The following is a 23,457-nucleotide window of genomic DNA, read 5'->3' as shown; positions in this document are numbered from 1 at the left end:
GGTCCAACATTAGTCTTCGAGCACGCTCTCATTCTATTTACCATTGTAATGTTTTTCATTTGGGCTGTATCGTGATGGAACCTCTGCTCATATTCGTGTGAGACAGTTCCCAGGTTAAGTCAAAGGAAATCTGAATGTGCATGGAGGAAAATAATTTTAAGAGACATTGTTCAACCTAATGTCTTGTATGAAGATAGCCTCTCTTCCACTATTTCTATAAAGTTTTTGAAACATTCCCCAAAAGTTCATGCACAGCTCTCCAATGCTACTCAACATCTTTTTTCTGCCAGATTAAAAATTCAAATTATAAAGTTAGGGTCGTTTAAAACTTATCTAATTTGTGGAACAATAAAAATTCCATCCTTAAGCTTGGCATCACTGATATGGGGGAATTTTTGTTTCAGGTGAGCAAAGTTGTGCCTTTTTTTTTACGCTTTTTAGGGTAGTCTTTTATGGTAGGCACAATCTTAACTTGCCATACACCCAATTAAAGCTCATAATGTGCTCTATTCCAATATATATAAATGTAATGTACGTATACATATAGATATATATAGATATATATAGACATATATATATAGACATATATATCTATATATAGATATACACCTATCTATATATATATGTGTGTGTAATGTGTATATATATATATATATATATATATATATATATATATATATATATATATATACACACACATATACCTATATAGGTAAGAACCACCATAATATTGCCTTCAAATTTTCATCCCAACATATTAAGAGGAAAGGTCACAAAAATATTTCATATATCTTGTGTGGAAGCACAATTTTTGATGTTACTGAAAAAACTCTTAAAAACTGCATGCGCCAAAGAAATTCGAAGCCCAGACTTGTACTCAACACCGAAAAATGATAAAAAAGACCTATTTATTCACTGTACTGATGCAGACCAGTGTAATCACAGCTTATCTACTTCCCCTACCTCCACAATGAGCTCTGCCCAGAGTCTGCCTAGAACGTTCTCCCATAGAAGTCAATGGGTCCGATGCTGTCCATTGTGTGAATGGCCTTGTTGTAAAGAACATCTCTACAGCAAAGGCAATATGGCAACCCCTCATGGTCACGTACTGATAACAGAAAAAATCATTCTACAATCAGAAAATAAAACCAGATTAGAAAACTAGAAAAAAATTTACTATCCGGTTTTAATCAGTAAAAACTCTAGATAATACATCCCTTTACCTGTCATTTCTGTTACATATTATATTCACAAAACTGTATCTCTGTTTGTCTATATATAAATAAACCATTCATATCTAATTCCTTAAGAAATGACCTATTAAATAAAACGGTAAACTACGGGGTCTGTAAGAAGATAACGAAGTGTAAAATAAAAGTCTCGGGATCATATTTAATTTTTATAACATTTTATACAAAACAGAAATAGAATCTCATTTTCAGCAAGTAGTAAAAATGGAGAAGAAAATTCACTTGCATGATGAATTCATTCTCTAACAGCCTGAGGCAACTCGGCCTTGCAGTCTTTGTCAGCCTGATCTCTACTGCTCTCAATATTGCAGCAGACCTAACTTCCACCAAAGTGTCACATGTCTAGGTGAGCCGTGCCAGCCCCTATCTAAAGTGACAACCATCTTTGAATACCAGCTTTTTAAATGACTTGTATTTCATCAGACATCTTGGAGAAATAGCATTCCCGACAAGTTGATATTTCCTCCTCTGTACCTTCTCTTTGTTACCTTTTTTCTTCTACTATTCGTACAATGATGCATTCCTTTGCCGTGTTAGTTGTTATATTGACTCGCCACAAAGCTTTTTTAGATATTCATTGATATAAATACAGGATGCATATATTACACATGTAGAATAGAACACCCATAATAACAGACATGAAGTCAATGTCTTTATGGAAAAATTTCTGCAAATTTTCAGAATTTCCCTGTTTTATGTATTTACATGAGATTTTGTATGCAAATATAACAGAGAGGAAAGTGAATCTCAACGTGTTCGGAACTGAAAGGGAACCATATATATGCAACGATGACCTATCATCATATACCGTAGTAACTCCATTGACAGTTTGTATGGTTTCTTAATGTAACTAGAGGAAAATTTATGAACAATTGTGCACATTTATAGTGGAGCCGTTCCCTACAGCAAGCAATCAGATTTCAGGTCTAATTTTTCAGAGGGCAGCCTAATTAATTACAATGGGCAATTGCAACTTTTTTTCCTGGGCAAAAGTGTTTATAAATCTCGCCCACTAGGATTTCCATGGGCAATTAAAGGAGTTGTACAGCTTTAGGCCGAATGCGCACGGACAGGTTGGATTCCGCATGCCGGATCCCGCAGCAGAGTCTGACCCGGTGCCCGGCCAGTGATCCCTGCATACCTGTCTGGATTCCTGTTATCTGTGCTGCAGAGTTGCCGGCCGGCACACATGCCCAGTACAGATAATGCCGTCGCTAGGCGATGACGTGGATCCTGTGGCCTTTCCGTAGTCATGGAAGCTGTCTGCCGGCTCAAAATGGACAATGTTGCAATTTTTTTTTTTGCCCCTGTGAGCGGAAAATCGCAATTGATTTCCGCTCGTTGGCAGGTACGCCCGCTTTTACATTGCAGGCTTATGGCAGGTATTTGCTGCGGTATCCGGATGTGGATGCCCAGTCCAGATTCCACAATGCAAATCCAGCTGTGTGCATTCGGCCTTAGAGAAACATTGCTGCTCTCTTCCAAAAAAAGAGCCACATCCATCCAACACATATGCAGTCTTGCAGTTCAGCCCCATCCCCGTGTTACACAGCAATCTCCCATAGACTTCTATGGCAGCAGAAAAAAAGCGAGGGGGAGGGAGTTACCCTGCGTACAACGCTGGGAAAAAAAGACAGCTGCCCTGTTTAGGCATTTTATTACTTTTCCAAGGGTTTATTCTGCCATCGCCTCTGCGTGTTTTTTTTACATTCTTGCCGCAGCGCCCGGTGTGAATGACTTTAAAAATGCTAATTACAATTGGGAGTCAAGCTTGCTATTCATGAAAAAATCTGATGCTTTTGGGCAGACGCATATACTCATAAACTCATGTGAAGGAGCATGCTTTTCTGTATATTTGCGCACCAAAGGCCCCCATTGACGTTAATGGGGGGTGTACAAATTCACGCACAATACACAAGGAGTGCGTAAAACATTGCGTAATTCCATTGGCAAAAGAACACATCGGGAACTAATTAGCAATTTCAATCAGCGCGTTTTGTTTGCACGCACGCATTGTTCATCCGGAAAATAGGCGCGCACAGATACACCTACGCCTTGTGGAGCCGGCCTAAGTGTAACACCCCATTCACTTACAACGTTGCCGAATTTGGCTGTGAAATCCGTAGCCTAAATTCTGCATCCGATCTGCTGTGTGTGAACGTACCCGAGATGTGATTTCAGAATGAAATTCATTAACACAGGTAATTAAATGAAATGTGGATTCTTACAACCGATAGATTGCAATGTCTTTAGTTGAGGTATCATTTTTAAACAATTTATTTGCATGTGGGGCTTTTATGGTTGTCTTTCATCAGCACAATGTAGAACAAGAAACACATTTGAAAGCTGTCTCTGTGCACCACAAATATTCATATTTCGCATTGTGTCTGCTTAAATTATTTTGCACAGCATTTAATGTTATCCAGAGAAGACAGCACATCTGTTTCATCAGAATGAATAGACACTGCCATCCAGAAGGCATTCCATGTTGGCAACTCACGGCAGTACTTAAAAAAAACACACTGCACACATACTTACTCTATAAAACATGGGAGCATGCTTGATTTAGCTTCGGGTCCCACTATCTCTTCATTCTTGTTCTTCTTACATATGCACCTGGTTCCGGTAGAAACCAGTTGAGTCTTTACATATTAGAGATTTCGAACTTTAACTTTTATTTCTAGATCGAAGGCTGATTCATTCTATTCGAAGCAGCAGCTTACACAGGCAGGCGTATCGTACATGCTACCTGAGATATAGGACGGTACATACAGGTATTACCCGCAATACCAGCAGAGTGATTTATGTCGAGAGTCACCTGAAATTCCCAATACAAAATCTAATTGTGGACAAAACAAGGCAATTTCCATGCTTTTTTCCATAACACTGATCAAATCTGATGAGTGCAGATTTTCTGCTTGAAAAACCATGAATATGTATTTAGAAAAAGTACCCATCAGCTAAGAAAGTGAAGCAAACTGTCACATTTAAATAAAGCAAGTAAATTCAGCTTTAGATAATACATAGCATATTGGCACGGCTATACCACAGACAAATGGAGTAAAAAAGAATTAAAGAGAGACAAAGCAGGGTAATGGAAAGAATGTATCGATGTTCCATATACTGGCTCTGGTGGGAACCTTCAAGCATTGTGTTCGGTCTAGAGGTGTGCACTGTAGGTTACTTGGAATGGTAAGCTCATCCAATGAGGATCCTGTATGAAATCATAGGTTTCATAGACTGGTAGAGTTGGAAGGGACTACCGGGGTCATCGGGTCCAACCCTCTGCTCAGTGCAGGGTTCACCAAATCATCCCAGACAGATGTTTGTCCATTGAGCAGGAGGTTCGGCCTGATGACCAGGGAGGTTTCTCCCAATGCTATGATTCTATATTTGAAGACTGTTTCGGACAGTGCAAATGCCTATATGATGAGTCTATGACACAGAAACACAGAGGGCAATGGAAAACGTTCCAAAATGTTGGAGCTCTTAAAGTCTAAGATCTGAAAAAAAACACTTTTTTTTTACAAGTGCTATGCTCATTCTTGTCATAATGAAATGGTATGTTACGGGTGACTTTTAAAATGGGCTGCTGAATATTATTATTGTTAGGAGTGCTCAGAACGCACTTCTATAGAAACCAAAAGGTTCCTCTAGAAGCGTTCACATGGACGATTGTTTGATGCGCTGAATCAGCACATCCAACAAAGATAGGACATGCGAGTGCAAACTTACATGTCGGCTCCAAGTTGCTTGTAATGATAGAATATGTCCTATCTTTGCTGCGTGTTTTCCATAGGCTCCTATGGGAGCCTTGAAAGCACACTGGAAGCGCCGTGGATCTTGTGAACGGGCTACTTGAAGTAGCCCATTCACATGATCTTTTCAGGACCATAGCAGGGCTGATTTCTCCCTGCTTAGCAGCGCGAAAACGGCGCTCATCTGAATAAGACCTAAAAATAAAAAAATTAGCAACTTTTTTTTTCAAAGTAAAGTCAAGGATAACTTGTTATTTTTAGTTTGAAGTCCAAAAATATTTTAAAGCTATCAATTTAATTCCTTAAGAACAACCCACTTCCCCCCACCCCCCCATTTTTGGTTTCTCCTCCCCACTTGAAAAACAAAATTGTAGCTCTTTTATATTTCCTTCCATGTAGCTATCTGGGGGATTCTTTTTTTTCGGAATGGGTTGTATTTTTCATTGGTACCATACCATATAATGTGCTGAAAAAGTGGAGCGCAAAGGAAATAAATAGAATTTTGCCATTGTTGGGGGAGGGGAGTATCTTGTTTGTAGGATGTACACACTGTGGCATAGATGACATGGTAACTTTGTTATGTAGGTCAGTGTGATTATCGTGGTGCCAAATGTATTCATTTTTTTATATACTACGTAAAAAAATTATTTACATTTTTTTTCTGTTGCCATCTACTGATGGTCATCATTTTTTTGATCATTCCATCAATGAGATTGTGTGAGAGCTTTATTTCTGTGGGACGATCTGTGGTTCATATGCGTCCTGTCATGCTAAGGGGTTACCATTTTGATTTGAATAGAATTACTGTATGTACAATATTTAACCCTTTCCAATCCACTGACGTCTGAAGACATTATGATTTAAGGCTGTACAGCTACGATGTTGGAAGACGTCCGTCGGGGTTCTCTTACTGTATATTGCCAGCCTCTCTGCTGTCGGAGCCTATCCAACGTGTCACCTCATGCAGTACTGGCTTTAGCCAGCATATAGCGCCATTGTATAACGGCAGAAAAAGAGTAAGCCCCCTAGGAAAACCAGGATACAAATTGGATTGGAAAGGGTTAAATAAGAGTTTTACTTTTTTAAACTTACTCATCCTTCAAGTTTTTAGATGTGTTTTACAAGCTCACTTGTGTTGGAACATTCTCGGTCTGTTCACACTGGAAGATCAATGTGAATAAAAAATATAATAAATAGGATATATCTCTCTAAATTACATTTTTCTTTATTTTGCGCAGAAGAGTACAGATGGAACAAATTCTGCAAAATTTAAAAATCCCGTCCATGCATAACATCTTTGTAGTTCATTCACTTTAAGAAGTAAAGTTGCCAGTGATTCTGAGAGTCCCATGTCCATTTCATGGTTTCAACTATCTTTTCTAATTTACCTAAAGATTCTATTATCACGACAATCCGGAATATTTTCCCTGACTCAGCTATATGATTACTTACATCCATCTTTCATCTACTGGATGCACATGCATAAAAAATGTTGGGACTTTTGCCAGTAGGCTTCTGGAGTATTTTGATACCATGACCATCTGTTCATAAATATCACTTCTGATTTTATGAAGCTGAGGTCACACTTCAGTTTTTTGGGGAGAACATTTCACTGCTGACACAATTTTAGTTGCCTACTGTGTAACATTGGGAGAATCTCTTCCAGTATAAAGACGCCATTCTGTATATATCTGAAATCAGCGACAAGTGGTCAATGTACTAAGGGATTATTTGATTTTAGAGAAGTGTATGACTATGTTCATTCCCGTTGCCTATGTTCGTTCCCTCTACCTATATTCCTTACCTCTGTCCATGTTCCTTCCCTCTATCCAGGTGTCTTTCCCATGCTCTGCAAAGAAAGAAAATAACATCACCTATGAATTTCAATGCATAGTTTGAATTATTTGAGGCCTACAAATCATGTATAATATAGTAGCTAATGTTATCTCCCTGCATTGAAATTCCATAAATCATACAGACAGTTTTCAAAAAGCGTAGCTTATATGTATGTATGTATGTGTGTGTGTGTGTGTGTATGTATGTATATATATATATATATATATATATATATATATATATATATATATATATATATATACACGTATATACTGTATATGGCACTTATTATATTCTAACTTAAAAATGTGTTAAAGTGCATTCTCTTGCTTGTGTCTTTATACACATAGAAGATACTTCATTCCACATTACTGGCAGCGTGTGCTGCATTCAGCTGGGGCTCAATGTGGTACTAGTAAGGTCTCATTCACACGAGAGTGTTTATGTGCGTACATACGTGCGCAAAAAACAACACATCTATTTAGAACCATTGGTTCCCTATGCTGTGTTCACATGCCCTTGTTTTACAGCTGTGGCAGAGGATCGAGATGTTTTCCTATTACTTTCAATGGGGCCACCACTGCTGCCGGTGCCCCCATGGAGAGCAATAAACTGCCGGGAATCCCTGCAGAGATTTTCAGGGAAGGGCTTTAAATATAAGCTCTTCTCTGAAAATCAACCCTGGCTTGTGTGAAAAATTAAAAAAATATATACTCACCTCTCCACTGCCATCAGGCGCGTCTAGCCGCTTGATCTCCCGGAATTGTAGTGAAGTTCTTTCAGCAGGCGGGGATTTAAAATCCCCGCCTGTTGAAAGGGCTGTATCTGATTGGCTAAGCGCTCAGCCAATCACAGGCAGCACTCAGCCATTCATTGAATGACAGCTGAGCACTGCCTCTGATTGGTCACAGCGCTCTGCCAATCACAGGCAGCACCCTGCCATTTATTAAATTCAACACTGCAGGGGTTGCCAGCAGTCAATTGCTTTCAATGGGGCCGCCGGCAGCAGCGGCGGCCCCATTGAAAGCAATGGTGCACGGAGCTGCATTCACCCGTGTTTTTGCACGTACGTGGGCACGCGGTTTTGTGCGCACCTATGTATGCGCGAACATACGCTCTTGTGAACGAGGCCGTATGTTGTAATTAAGCTTAAAGGGGTTATCAGAGAAAAAAAAAATGTAAGCGCTGCTCAGACTACTTTGAAAACATAAAAGAAGCAATACTCTCTTCACCCAATCCCTTGCTGCTGCTGTTCCGCCAGTACTTGGTCCCCTGCTGATCCTCACTTCCAGCTGCAGCAGCCAACCAATGACCTCACTGACACCATGGACGTGTAACTACTGCAGCCAATCTTTGGCTTACTTTGGCCAGTTATGATCTGCAGCAGTCACATGCCCCGTTGCCGATGCACCGCCACTGCTGCAGCAGGAAGTGAAGACCAGCAGTACACCAGGCATCAGCAGAGAGGGAGTTGCTGGGAATCGGTTGATTCTTCTATTTTTTTTAAAGCGGGCTGAGCAGGGTTGAAAAAAATATTGACCCCGAATAACCCCTTCAAAAATTTGAAGTCCTTAAAGGGGTTGTCTCGCGAAAGCAAGTGGGGTTAAGCACTTCTGTATGGCCATATTAATGCACTTTGTAATATACATCGTGCATTAAATATGAGCCATACAGAAGTTATTCACTTACCTTCCCTGCGCTGGCGTCCCCGTCTCCATGGCTCCGTCTAACTTCAGCGTCTAATCGCCCGATTAGACACGCTTGCGCAGAAGGGTCTTCTACCTTTGGGTCTGTCCGTCAGCAGCGGTGTTCTGGCTCCGCCCCCTTCTACGCGTCATCGCGTAGCTCCGCCCCGTCACGTGTGCCGATTCCAGCCTCCTGATTGGCTGGAATCGGCACACGTGACGGGGCGGAGCTCCGCGATGATGCGTAGAAGGGGGCGGAGCCAGAACGCCGCTCGTGCCAGACCGAGCCGAAGGCAGAAGACCCTTCTGCGCAAGCGTGTCTAATTGGGCGATTAGACGCTGAAGTTAGACGGAGCCATGGAGACGGGGACGCCAGCGCAGGGAAGGTAAGTGAATAACTTCTGTATGGCTCATATTTAATGCACGATGTATATTACAAAGTGCATTAATATGGCCATTCAGAAGTGCTTAACCCCACTTGCTTTCGCGAGACAACCCCTTTAATAAAGTGAGCAGGGTTTGGTAAATAACATTTTTTCTGGGTGTACATAAATGATAAATCATACAGTGACCTCTACAAGTGTTCTCATACATTCTTATAATTACGTAGATCCTTTCCCCCAGTCTTGCTCTAACCATAACCATTCTTTCTTCGACATATTTCTAATTGCTTGCTTTTCATTGTTTTGTTTTTCAGCATATGTTCCTGCAGAAGAATTAAAGGCATCTGAACTTGATGAAGAAAATGTAGAAGATGATGGACTTTCATTGGATGTCCAGGACAGCGAATATTTATTTAATGAAGAACCAGAAAACAAAGAGACTCAGAGCTACCAAAATTCTCCAGTCAGTAGTGCAACTAATCATGATGCCGGCTATGGTTCTCCATTTAGTGAAACGAGTGACCACCTAGCAGATTTTAAAAGTACTTCTTCCAAGGATGGTCTAGACAGAGAAGATAGCCAAAATGTAGACAATTCATCTTACCCTCACGACAGTTTGGCACAAATTAAAGCAGTTTACACGAACCTGCTTTCTGAATGCAGTTGGTCCACTCTGTCATTAGATCTGAAGCAGTCAAGTCCAACCACAAGTACAGATGCAAGCAAGCAAAACGAGAATGCAGATGTAAAGCCTAAATCTGTTACGCCTACTCCTATTACAAGCAGCAGTGGCACTACTAATACAAGTACTAGTATTAGTATTAGTACAAGCAACAGTACGAATAGTGGCAATGCTTCTGGATATGACTGGCACCAAGCTGCATTGGCAAAGACATTGCAACAAACATCCTATGGACTTATGCAAGAGCCTAGCCTATTTAGCACCGTGCAGCTCTACCGGCAAAACAATAAACTGTATGGTTCTGTTTTTACTGGTGCCAGTAAGTTCCGATGCAAAGATTGCAGTGGGGCTTATGACACATTGGTAGAGTTAACTGTTCACATGAATGAAACCGGACATTATCGTGACGATAATAGAGACCGAAATGCGGAAAGAACTAGACGTTGGTCGAAACCTAGAAAAAGATCACTTATGGAAATGGAAGGTAAAGAAGATGCACAGAAAGTTTTGAAATGTATGTATTGTGGACATTCCTTTGAGTCTCTGCAAGATCTTAGTGTTCATATGATTAAAACGAAGCATTACCAAAAAGTGCCTCTTAAAGAGCCAGTACCAGCCATTACCAAACTGGTCCCTTCAACAAAAAAACGCTCTCTTCAGGATATATCATCCCCTGAGTCACCCGAACAAGCAGGAATCTCTCCAGGGGGCACAGGAACTGATAATGCAAAGGACCCCAAAGCTGCCAATCCTTATGTGACGCCTAACAATAGATATGGCTATCAAAATGGTGCTAGTTATACATGGCAGTTTGAGGCACGTAAGGCTCAAATTCTGAAGTGCATGGAATGTGGCAGCTCCCACGATACTTTACAGCAACTTACTGCTCACATGATGGTCACTGGACATTTCTTAAAAGTGACCAATTCTGCCTCTAAAAAAGGAAAGCAACTGGTTTTGGATGCAGTTGTAGAAGAGAAAATTCAGTCAATACCATTACCTCCAACTACACATGCAAGACTACCAGCATCATATATAAAGAAGCAGCCAGACTCCCCAACTGCATCACCACTTTCCGAGGACAGAAAAGAAGCAGAACAGGAAAGAATGATCAACCCTGAGCCAGAAAGGAAGATAAAGGAAGAAAACGAGGAACCTGAAAAAATTGAGCCTGCAACTTCATATCAATACCTCAGAGAGGAGGATTTAGACGATAGCCCTAAGGGTGGGCTGGATATTTTAAAGTCACTGGAAAATACAGTGTCCTCTGCAATTAGCAAAGCTCAAAATGGAGCACCGTCATGGGGTGGATATCCAAGTATCCATGCTGCTTATCAGTTACCAGGTAGTGTAAAATCATTGCAACCAACTGTACAGAGTGTACAAATGCAACCATCATATGCCAGTAGTGTCAAATCTATGGCATCTGAACATGCTCTGGTCCATTCTCCTGGTAGCCTATCACCTCCACCTCACAAAAGCAATGTATCTGCAATGGAAGAATTGGTGGAGAAAGTCACAGGAAAAATAAATGTTAAGAAAGAAGAAAAAGCAGCAGAGAAGGAAAAAGTTACTCCAGTTAAGCCCATATCTCCAGTAGCAAAAGAAAACAAGGACATTCTTAAAATGGATGAATCTAACGGGAAGCCTATCAAGAAATCCACAGATGCTGACCTTCAGAAGACAAAAAAGGAAGCCCCTTTGGAAACTCACACACCAAATGGTACAGAATCCCATAAAGCAAAAATTACTAATGGGTGCAACAGTTTAGGAATTATAACAGATCATTCAACTGAGCCATCATTTATTAATCCACTGAGTGCATTACAATCCATAATGAATACACATTTAGGCAAAGTTTCAAAACCAGTAAGTCCATCTTTGGATCCATTAGCAATGTTATACAAAATTAGCAATAGTATGTTAGACAAACCTATTTATCCAACCACTCCTGTCAAACAAGTAGAGTCTATTGATCGGTACTACTACGAAAATAGCGACCAGCCAATAGATTTGACAAAATCCAAAAACAAACCTCTTGTCGCCAGTATGACTGACCCCGTCTCCTCACCCCTAAGGGAAAGTGCCCTGATGGATATTTCCGACATGGTGAAGAATCTCACCGGACGTTTAACACCCAAATCTTCTACACCGTCAACTGTATCTGAAAAGTCAGACGCAGATGGCAGCAGTTTTGAAGAGGCACTGGATGAGTTATCTCCTGTACATAAAAGAAAGGGCAGACAGTCCAACTGGAACCCCCAGCATCTCCTTATACTTCAGGCCCAGTTTGCCTCCAGCTTACGGGAGACTGCTGAAGGCAAATATATCATGTCAGACTTAGGTCCTCAAGAACGGGTACACATCTCTAAGTTTACTGGTCTTTCGATGACAACAATTAGCCATTGGTTGGCCAATGTCAAATATCAGCTAAGGAGGACAGGGGGAACAAAATTTTTAAAGAATTTGGACACGGGACACCCTGTTTTCTTTTGTAATGATTGTGCCTCTCAGTTCCGGACTGCTTCAACATACATAAGTCATTTAGAGACACATCTAGGCTTTAGCTTAAAGGATCTTTCAAAGCTTTCTCTACATCAAATTCAAGAGCAGCAGAATGTTTCAAAAGTTATCACCAATAAGGCTTTAAGCTCAATTGGACTTATTGAGGAGGACTCAGGCTCCACATTCCAGTGTAAGCTCTGCAACCGGACTTTTGCAAGCAAACACGCAGTTAAACTGCACCTTAGCAAAACACATGGAAAGTCCCCAGAGGACCATGTGATATATGTAACTGAATTGGAAAAACAGTAACATCCAGTTACGCGGCCAGGTATGCAAGTGACCACAAAAACATTGCACTAAACATATTCATAATACTGCACTAGGCCTGACCTGAGCCTCTGAAATCAGTCTTATTTTTGTTGCTGAACTGCCTATCTGGATTTTCTTTTCTTACACATATTTTTATATTTATATTTATATTCTCTTTTGTCTGATTTTGTGCATGTTTTTTTGTGAGTCAATGTCTGACCTTTAATTTTCAACATCTGTTCTTGATGTTAAGCTATCTTTTGTAGAATGTAGTGGGAGACACTATTGAGAGACATTAATTTAACCACAAAGAAACACAAAGAACAATGACATAAAAAAAAACAAACATCCTAAAATTAACACGTTGCCATGACAATAAAGGTTGGGAAAAAATTCTTGTGGCATCAACTTAACCCTTTGAGCACTGCCATAGCATTTCTGTGCCTTCTGATATAGAAAACCTATTTAATGAAAAAGTCTTTATACGATTCAAAAATTAAAAAAAAATTAAATTAAATATATTATAGTAAGAAATACTGAATACAGATCTTAGATCGAGAAAAAAAAATAAAAAAAAGTATGTATGCAGCCCTAGGGTAAAGGGAGGAAGGCTATATAGTACTCCTAGGGTTACTCTGCCACATGTGTAGAAAAAAAAAAATCATAATAATGCAAAATATTGAAAAAAAAAATAGACTATACAGAAAAGATACTGTACCGAGTGTCACAATGGAAATGTTTTTGTTTCCGTAGAACAAGATCTCGTATGCCAATATTTTATTCAAACATGTTTTCAATGATTTCTTTTTGCTAAATGAATTATATGGTTATTATTAATGATTTGCAACTATAAGCTCCGGTACAAGCTTATCTTCCTACAATTGTGCTGCATTCGAATCTGTTTTGCTACCAGCAGGTTAACCGCTTAAAGTCATGAGAAGTTTGATCACCCAGTGGAGCAGTTAGGCATCCGTCCGAAGGGTTACAAAAAATTCGTACTTTCAAGGCAGTCCTTCTGGCTGACAAAACAAGAGGACAGTCGGGGGGGTTGCAAATATTTGGATCATGTTTCATGTAAATAAAAAGATAACAATTTAAGAGTACATGTTCTATATCTTACCATTTGAAACAGTTCTGCTTCCTTTGTACCTTATGGCTGTATGCTTTCACTTTGAACTTTTTTATATTGTCATTTTCTATTCAATTCCTATGTATATAAAAATGTATAAAAAAAAAACAAAAAAAAAAACAAAAAAACCCACTTTTTTTTTTTTGAATAAAATTAAGTTCCTGCAGACTGACTTCAACAGAGGAGAAAAAAATAAAAAATTTTTACCGGCGCCTGCATCTTTTCAGATGCACGTACAAAAGAAACTGACAAAAAAATGAAATAAATACAAAATAAAGCAATGCACTAATGAATTATACATTTTGATGTTCTATCATTAATATTGTACAGTACATTTCGGTTCACACAATTAAATCCACTGTTTTCTCAAGTGTAAAATAAACCCACATGCAGTTCTTGATTTACATACATTGTCATGTCGTCATTATTGTGCCGTTAAGGTGTTATTCCAGCAGTAAGAGGTATTGCTTATGCAATCAACCAAGATAATTCTATTCAAAATCATCTATTCAGTATCTGTATCCTGACATATTTCATTCAGGCTATTTCCATTAACATGTTCCAAACAAGTCACAATAGTTTCAAAAAGGACACAGGGAGAATTAGTGCTGCCTTAACAATTAATGAAGGGCATTATATGTGTACGTTTCTCTCCGGCTTCGGGAAGGGAGGATGATCAGTGGTTGACACACAGTATTCTGACTTCCAATTCAATTGCTGGTTGTCTTTTTTTCCTCTCTGGTTAAAATGATCTGTAAATGGTTCGTTCAGCATACACTAAACAATAATTCCTTTAGCTCGTCTTCGCTCGGTGTAACATTTGTACAGCTGTGCTGTCAGTTAAAGTCAAGAGCTGAGACGTGCCTGTTACTATTTTTCATAAAGCGTTTACGGACTCATTTGGATTTGAATGAATTCGCATTTTCATGTGTGATAAAAGTGATATATCTCCAAGTGTCATTTGGAAATGTCTGCCTCTCAGTTCAAAAAAAAATTGGTTTATCACATTTTAATTAACCTGCTGGCAGTCTTGTCCTACTCATCAAATTTTGGAAGTGCAGCAAAAGTGCGAAGTTCAAACTTGTCGGCTTTTTTTTTTTCTAGTTTGTTTATTTTTTTTAATTAAACATCCATTTCTATTTAAGGCTTGGAAATCTATTGTCAGGCGCCAACAAATTAAACATTGATTGATGAGATATTTATTTAATATCTCTACTGGTAAGGTCAGCAATAAAGTGAAAGAAGTTTTCCAGCACTAAACTATTGATGACCTATCACGAGGATAGAAAATATTTCGGAACAGCCTATCTGGTGCTTCTAAAAAGGTTCAAGCTTAATTCGTCCATGCGTGCAACATTTTGATTGTGACTGTCTTTATTAGGTCATAAAAAGCAGTAACATATGTTATGTATATACACAAGGGGTGGACAGAAATATGGAAACACCGTGTGAAATGCATGGGATTTTGATCATTCGCAATGAGCTGCCCTTTTGAGCCCACATTTGTGTGTACTTCACCTCTTGCTCTGCTCTGGGTGGTTTGGGGAGCCAGCTGGTAACAGCAGCGGAGTGGCTCAAACCCCTGACCATTGGAACTTTGTTGTTCGGGCAGATGTGAACATCTGCCCGGCAGAATCTGTGTCATATTACCTCCACTTATGTTACATGGGATTCTAAATCACATTTCCACAAGAGATGTGCAGAGCGATTTTTAAGGCATGCATTTTGTACGGTGTTTCCATATTTTTGTCCACCTCATGTATATCTCAATATAGTGTCCACCAATCACAGTAAAAATCCTACCCCCATGTCACTAAAACTTGTAGAAACCCACCTTCATGAGGGATGCAAGCGCCCACTGTTCACCATGTGTGTATTGATGACTAGAGACCCCATGATGGCGCTCTATAATGAGTACACACGTGGTGAACAGCGGGCTCCTGTATTCCAAATGAAGGTGGGTTTCTTCGGGTTATGATGAGATGGGGGAAGATTTTTGCTGTGATTGGTGGACACTGTATTGAGATTTGATATATATATATATACAGCATATCATTGTGGTAACTGCAATGGGCTGTATATCAAATTTATCAAACTTTACAGGAGAAGCAAAAAATATTCCTATTTTACCTCCATCATCTTGATTTGTCCTATAGAAGCAGAGGGAATTTGACGGTTTCCCATTGGTCTGTTGACATACAACATATTGCAGTTGGTGTTCTTCACTAGATTGGCCACCAGGGTGCAATAAACCAAAATTGTATTATTTTTTTTTTGACATACGACCTTTTGCAGTTACCACAAAGATATGTTATTGCCATTTATGCTTGATAAAGACTGTCATGGTTATGTATAGAGGAATAATGCTTGAAATATTTTTAGACGCACCAGATATGCTGTCACTAAATATTTTGTATGCAAGAGGGACCTGTGGATTCCAGGTTTTGTGGTGTTGCATTGCTTTGCCCTGCTCTGCGGATGTGCATAAGTAAGAGCTGTTGACATTTCAGAATTTTTCCTATCCTGAGGATGTCATCAATAGTTGATCGTGGGGGTTTATTGCACAGGAGCCCTACCGATCAGCTGGCTGAAATGACAACAGAACTTGGGTGAGCACCGCTAACATTTCAGTCCATACCAGCCACAGCGGGTCCTCAGGATAGATTATCAATAGTTGATCAGCAGGGGTTCGCCGCTTGGGAATTCAATGGGAGCTGTGCCTGTGGAATCAAAATTGGCTGCAGCAATATTGACAACGCTATCTGCTTCTAGCACTGTACACACTGACAGCTGCATGAGGGATCAGCTGAATAATGGAGATCCTGAGTGGCGGACCCTCAGGATAGGTCATGATTGGTTGGATGGCCAAGAGTTCGCCATTTGGGATCTGCAGGCCCGCTGTCGGTGTGTACAGCACTGGAAACACATAGCACTGTTAGCTTTGAAGCAGCCAAGTTTGGTATTACAGACACAGTTTATATTGAATTCCTGAGCAACAGAACCCAACTTATTAACTATTAATGACCTATCCTGAGGATAGGTCATCAATAGTAAAAGTCCCAGAGAACCCCTTTAACCAAATTAGTTTGTCAGCCTCATGAATGGTTGTCAACTAGCACATCCTGTAGTAGCAACGTTTGAGTACTAGGATGTTTTTTCTTTATATAAAAAAAAATAATGTGTTAACAAAAGGGGGGTAGTAAGAGAGAGGGTGGATTAATTGACAGGGATAGGGAGATTAATACCATGATGTTTCTTCAGCCTGAGATTACATCACATTTTAAAGTACCCATTAACGGTGGCTTCACACAAGCGTATATTTTGTGCGTACACAAAAACATGTTTCTATTAGAACCAATGCATTTTCTATGGTGTGTTGACATGTCCGTGTTTTACAGGTGTGTGCCTGTAAAGATATAACATGCGTGCACCATAGGAAATGCACTCATTGTCTTCAATAGAGCAGCGGCTACTGCCGGTGGCTCCATTAAAGACAAGTCTGCCAGCACCCCTGAATTGTTTTTCAGGGAAGAGCTTTACATATAAGCTCTTCCCTGAAAAACAAAAATTTTGGTGTAAAAATAAATAAGTAAATAAATTACTTACCTGTCCGCCGTTGCCGTGTCCCCGTGGAGATGAAGAACACATCTGCCGCATGTGGCAGATGTTTCTTTCATCCCCGCGAGGAAAAAGAATTCTTTGCTGCACCTGCCACTTCTGTGACAGATGCAGCAAAGGAATTCTTCATCCCTGCAGGGAATAAAGAATTCCCTACCACAGCTGTCACAGATAACATCTGCAGTAGGGGATCCAGCTGCTGGCATCCTGTACTTGTTTTTCAGGGAAGGACTTTAAATATAAGCCCTTCCCCGAAAAAAAAATAAAAAATGGTGATACAAATTTTAAAAAAAAATACTCACCTTTCTTCAGCTGCCAGGGCTCGGCTGCATCCAGCCGGCTCTTCTCCTGCTCTGCTCTGAGTATTCAGCAGGCGGGGATTTTAAATTCCAGCCTGCTGAATGGGCTGCCTCTGATTGGCTGAGCACTGTGACCAATCAGAAGCAGCTCTGAGCTATTGAATGACAGCTGAGAGCTGCCTTTGATTGGTCCCTGCACTCAGCCAATCAGAGGCAACACTCGCCCATTCATGAATTCATTAATTCATGAATGGGTGAGAGATGCCTCTGATTTGTTCCTGCATTAAGCAATTCATTAATTCATGAATGGGTGAGTGCTACCTCTGATTGGCTGAACGCAGGGACCAATCAGAGGTAGCTCTCAGCTGTCATTCAATAGCTGAGAGCTGCCTTTGATTGGCTGAGCACTGTGACGTCTGGATGCGGCTGAGCCCCCGACTGGATGCGGCTGAGCCCGGCAGCTGAAGAAAGGTAAGTATTTTATTTTATTTTTTTTAACCACCATTTTTCCTTGTTTTTCAGGGAAGGGCTCATATTTAAAGCCCTTCCCTGAAAACAATTACAGGATGCCGGCAGCTGGATTCCCTACCGCAGTTGTCATCTGTGACAGCTGTGGTAGGGAATTCTTTATTCCCTGCAGAGTTGAAGTATTCCTTTGCTGCATCTGTCACAGATGTGGCAGGTGCAGCAGGGAATTCTTTTTCCTCCTGGGGATGAAGGAAACATCTGCCACATGCGGTAGATAGATGGGTTCTTCATCCCTGCGGGGAACACGGCAGTGTCGTAGAGGTATTTTTTAAAAAAACTTTTTACACTAAAGTTCTTGTTTTTCAGGGAAGAGCTTATATGTAAAGCTCTTCCCTGAAAAACAATTCAGGGGTGCCGGCAGACCATTGCCTTCAATAAAGCCGCTGGCAGCAGCCGCGGCTCCATTGAAGGCAATGCACGGACCTGCATACACGTGTGTTTTTGCGCGTACATAGGTGCGCACCTATGTACACACCTATGTACGCACAAAAACACGCTTGTGTGAAGCCACCCTCAGGGCTCTTGCAGACGAGAGTAGGCGTACATACTGACGTCACATAATAACGCTGTGAAGGGAGCCCTACTGCCCATATTCCCGTATTTTACTGTACTTTTGCACGCAAAATTGCCCGTCTGTAGAAGCTGTAAAGATGCAACAAATTAAAAACAAAAATACATATATAATATTAACTTCTTAATGCTATAGAACGTATAGTTATGTCTGGAGCGTTGGGGTATATATAAAGAAGGATTGTGCGGTGATCTCTCTTTATACAGCATGGGCACCGGTTGTTTCTTACAGCCGACACCCACCCACCATTCTGACAGCGGCATTTAAATCGCCTGGCAAATGTTCCGGGGTCCCATATAGCCCCCTATGATGAGATTGCAGGGAGCCATATGGGTGCTACGACAGCCGGGGTCTTCTGAAAGGCCCAGGGCTGTCACACTAGAATGCCTATCAAGGATGGGGGCATGTCCAGCAGCCATGCTGTGAGGACACACAAAGCCTGAGCTCCGTGACGATCCCCATCATCCTGCACCCATCCTGACTGCCCAAACCCCAGAGAGTGCTCTACGGCATACTCACGGGCAGGCGATCACCCCTGGCAACACAGCAGGAGCTCCGGTGGATGATCAGCGGAAGTTTCCATCAGCCCCTACTTCAGGCCTACTCCTGCTGACTTCCCCAACCAAGGCTTCCGGCGAAGAGAGGCGGCGGGAGACCCACAATCCTTCTGCTCAAGAAGATCCGGCACCACAGTAAGACTTCCCGAGAGCGGGGGCGGAGAGTGACTTGGCCTGGGAGGAGACAGCCACCAGCAGAGATCCCGAGGGGGACGTGGCGCCCAGGCCTGGCTATTCAGGGATTCCCTGCTGCAGGAGAGGAGCGAGGGGGCCGCTGGAGTGCGGCGGGTCCCCTCCAGTTGGTGCTACATCCCGGACCCGGCACCCCTGCCCTGGCCCTCTAAAGACTTCTCCATTACACCGGTGAGAGGCAGCGGGGTGCCTGGGGTAGAGGGGGAACACCTGAATCGGCCACGGGCTCGGCCCTCCAGGACGCCCAGTATCACATTGGGGAGATACATAGAGCTGCCCCCCCTGCCTCGGGAACAACACAAGAGGCAGGTCTGTACTGGGTGTCCACTGGCTGTCCCACCACAGCACCTTCAAAGCAGCTGCACGGCCCGCAAGCAGTGGCCATCTTGTGACTAACACCATACAGGGAATTCGGTGCCCTATTCCTGGGGCGACGTCCTCTAAAGGGAAGACAGGAGTTAATCCCCATATCTGTGACTCTCCACTGCACGGGCTAGGCGACTGCCATCTATTTACCAGACCACTGAGGAGCCCCATTAACCTTTGCAATTTCAAACTCTATAGAATGCCTATCAAGCCCTGCCCTTGGAGTGGCTATGTTTAAAGCACTGCAAGTTCTTGTTCCATCTAAGGACAAAAAAAAAAAAATAGAAATGAGTTTTAAAAAGTTTTACTAATTATTAAAATAAATAAAAGGTAATAAAATTTAAAAAAAAAACGCTTTTGCCATATTTATAATAAAGGAATCTAAATAGTAAAACAAAAATACATATTTGATATCGCTGTGTCCGTAAAAGTCCAATCTATCAGAGTAATGCATTATTTACAGTGCGTCATCCGAAAAAAAATTAAGAACGCCAGAATTGTGCTTTTTCTGGTCACCCTGTCTCCAAGAAAAAATGTAATAAAAAGCGATCAAAAATTGTATGTTCTCCAGAATGGTACCAGCGGAAACTACAGGATGTTCTGAGAAAACCGAGCCCATGCACAGCTATGTGGACGAAGAAATAAAGTTATGGCATTCAGAAGATGGTGACAGAAAATAATTTTAAAACATTAAATATCTTTGAAAATAAAAATAGTACAGCAAAAAAAAAAAAACTAAATAAATTTGGTATCGTCGTAATCATACAGACTAGAGATGAGCGAGTATACTCGCTAAGGCACATTACTCCAGCGAGTAGTGCCTTAGCAGAGTATCTCCCCGCTCGTCTCTAAAGATTCGGGGGCCAGCGCGGGTGACAGGTGAGTTGCGGCGGGGAGTGGAAGGGAGAGAGAGAGATCTCCCCTCCGTTCCTCCCTGCTGTCCCCCGCCGCTCCCCGCCCGCGCCGGCCCCCGAATCTTTAGAGACGAGCGGGGAGATACTCGGCTAAGGCACTACTCGCTCGAGTAATGTGCCTTAGCGAGTATACTCGCTCATCTCTTACACAAACCCATAGAATAAATTTATCAGGTCATTTTTGTTGCAGTGTGTACGCCATAGAAATAGGATGCACCCAAAGATGGCGGAATTTAGTTTTTTTCAATTTCACGCCACTTAGAATTTTTCCGTTTTTTAGTACATTATATGGTACATCATATAGTACCATTGAAAAATACAACTCGTTCCGCAAAAAACAAGCCCTCCGATGGCAATGGGTAAATAAAAGAGGTACGATTGTTTAAAAGAGGGGAGTAAAAAAACAAAAATGGATAAAAATGGCCATGTCCCCAAGGGGTTAAACAAATGGCTAATAGGCAACCAGGGACCTATTCCAGGGATAACCTCCTTTCAAAGCTAACTTATTGAAAAGTAAAGTGTGTCCCAACTCTTTGACATAGTGCTGTATTTATGTTAATGAGCATCCCTCCAATCCAATGACCCTCTGAACCACTAAGAGGGCTTATGTGTGTCCCTACCTTTTCTTTGTAATGCTTCCTTGTTCAAACTGAGAACATAAGTAGAGGAAAGTGACATATAGCCGTCTTGGCTCTCTCCTTTAACCAAAAAGCGATCTGAACAACAGGGTCCATTCATGTAACCAAATTCTTCCACAGCATGTTATTTATTTCATTAATTTTTGCAGCACACCGATAAGGAAATTAAATTCTATTTTGTTAGTGATCATTTGTAATCAGCTGATTTTAACCTTTTCCACCTTTGTGATGTACATATATAAGGTGCAGGTTTGGGAGCCAAGCCCACTGCATACCTGTTGAGTGCCAGCTGTGTTAAATAGCTGACATGCAAGTAAAGAAGATGGAACAATACCTCTGCAGCGCCACCTATTGGATGGCAGCATTCCTGCAAATCAATGCTTGATCCTTTATGCAGGTCTGTAGAGCAATGATTGGTAAATGGAAACCAAGCCAGAATCCATACACAGGCAGCTGCTTCAGGGGCTTTGCCCCTCATCAGTGTGCAGTATGATCCTGGCTTGGCTAGTGAGAGCCTTGTGATGTGAGTCGGGAGGGGTAACATCTCTCCTTAGGGAGAGCACCAAGCAGGTGATTGAGGAGACTTAAAGGCCATCCATGCTCCTTTGTGTCATATGCAAATAAGGAAGATGGAACAATACCTCTGCAGCGCCACCTATTGGATGGCAGCATTCCTGCAAATCAATGCTTGATCCTTTATGCAGGTCTGTAGAGCAATGATTGGTAAATGGAAACCAAGCCAGAATCCATACACAGGCAGCTGCTTCAGGGGCTTTGCCCCTCATCAGTGTGCAGTATGATCCTGGCTTGGCTAGTGAGAGCCTTGTGATGTGAGTCGGGAGGGGTAACATTTCTCCTTAGGGAGAGCACCAAGCAGGTGATTGAGGAGACTTAAAGGGGTGGTCTCGCGAAACCAAGTGGGGTTATACACTTCCGTATGGCCATATTAATGCACTTTGTAATATACATTGTGCATTAAATATGAGCCATACAGAAGTTATTCACTTACCTGCTCCGTTGCTAGCGTCCTCGTCTCCATGGTTCCGTCTAAATTCGCTGGCAGCTTGCTTTTTTAGACGCGCTTGCGCAGTCCGGTCTTCTCCATTCAGCACGAGCCGCTTCAGTGTGCTCCCCGCTACAGCTCTTCTGCGCATGCGCAGACGAGCTGTCACTGCTCGGGAGCGCGCTGAAGCGGCCATTCTGCACCATCCTCTGTTAGAGGAAGGTGCAGAAATTGGAGCTGCCCAGCGGAGAAGCCCAGCCCAGCCCAGCAGCCCCGAGAAGCCTCCCAGGTAAGTGATGGGTCGGGGGGGGCTGCCGCTGCGCCGGGCTGCGCCGGGGGGGCTGTCGCTGCGCCGGGGGGGCTGTCGCTGCGCCGGGGGGGCTGTCGCTAGGCCGGGGGGGGGCTGCCGCTGTGATGGGGGGGGCTGTCGCTAGGCCGGGGGGGGGCTGCCGCTGCGCCGGGCTGCGCCGGGGGGGCTGTCGCTAGGCCGGGGGGGGCTGCCGCTAGGCCGGGGGAACTAGCGCTGGGCTCCGGAACCTAGCGCTGGGCTCCGGGGCCTTCACCTGGGCTGAGGGTCTAGCGCTGGGGAGCCGGGGGCTAGCGCCGGTTACCTGCTGTCTGGTCGGCGGCTGCGGGGCGTCTGGTCGGCGGCTGCGATGCGTCCGGTTGCCATGGAGACACAGCTGGCGGCGTCTCGGGAGCGCGCACGTCGGGCTGCAGCGAGCGACGGGGAAAGAGCCGGCGGCCATCTTGAGGAAACTTTTATAAGTTGCTGAAACGCTGGAACGGTAAGTACGAACCAGCTAGAAATGTCATTTACAGGGGGGCTTTGTAATGTATGTTTAATGGGGGGGACTGGGCAAAAAAAAAAATTAACTGCTTCCTCGAGACATCTCCTTTAAAGGCCATCCATGCTCCTTTGTGTCATATGCAAATAAGGAAGATGGAACAATACCTCTGCAGCGCCACCTATTGGATGGCAGCATTCCTGCAAATCAATGCTTGACCCTTTATACAGGTCTGTAGAGCAATAATTGGTAAATGAAAACCAAGCCAGAATCCATACACAGACAGCTGATTCAGGGGCTTTGCCCATCATCAGTGTGCAGTAGGGCATACTATTAGGGCATACTTTAGGTATGATGTTACAGATGCCTGTGCATTTAATATGTACAGGCAATAATTTATTGGAATATACAACACACTATACTTAACCCATTAATACCTCTCGTCT

The 23,457-nt window shown here is 42.3% G+C and overlaps 1 protein-coding gene across 2 annotated transcripts in view; it reads left to right on the top strand.

The window, feature by feature from the left end:
- Positions 1-13,941, top strand: part of TSHZ1 (teashirt zinc finger homeobox 1) — a 99,994-nt gene extending 86,053 nt beyond the window's left edge. For both annotated transcript variants that reach the window (XM_066579485.1, XM_066579484.1), the window contains exon 3: positions 9,227-13,941. In XM_066579485.1, coding sequence (XP_066435582.1) covers positions 9,227-12,408 — 3,182 coding nt within the window. In that variant the 3' untranslated portion in view covers positions 12,409-13,941. The remainder of the gene's footprint in view (positions 1-9,226) is intronic.
- The last annotated feature ends 9,516 nt before the right edge of the window (positions 13,942-23,457 follow it).

Source organism: Eleutherodactylus coqui, chromosome 9 (assembly GCF_035609145.1).
Source record: "Eleutherodactylus coqui strain aEleCoq1 chromosome 9, aEleCoq1.hap1, whole genome shotgun sequence".
Classification (NCBI taxonomy): domain Eukaryota; kingdom Metazoa; phylum Chordata; class Amphibia; order Anura; family Eleutherodactylidae; genus Eleutherodactylus; species Eleutherodactylus coqui.
The sequence above is the reverse complement of the archived record's forward strand: the minus strand, read 5'-3'. Positions and strand labels throughout refer to the sequence as shown.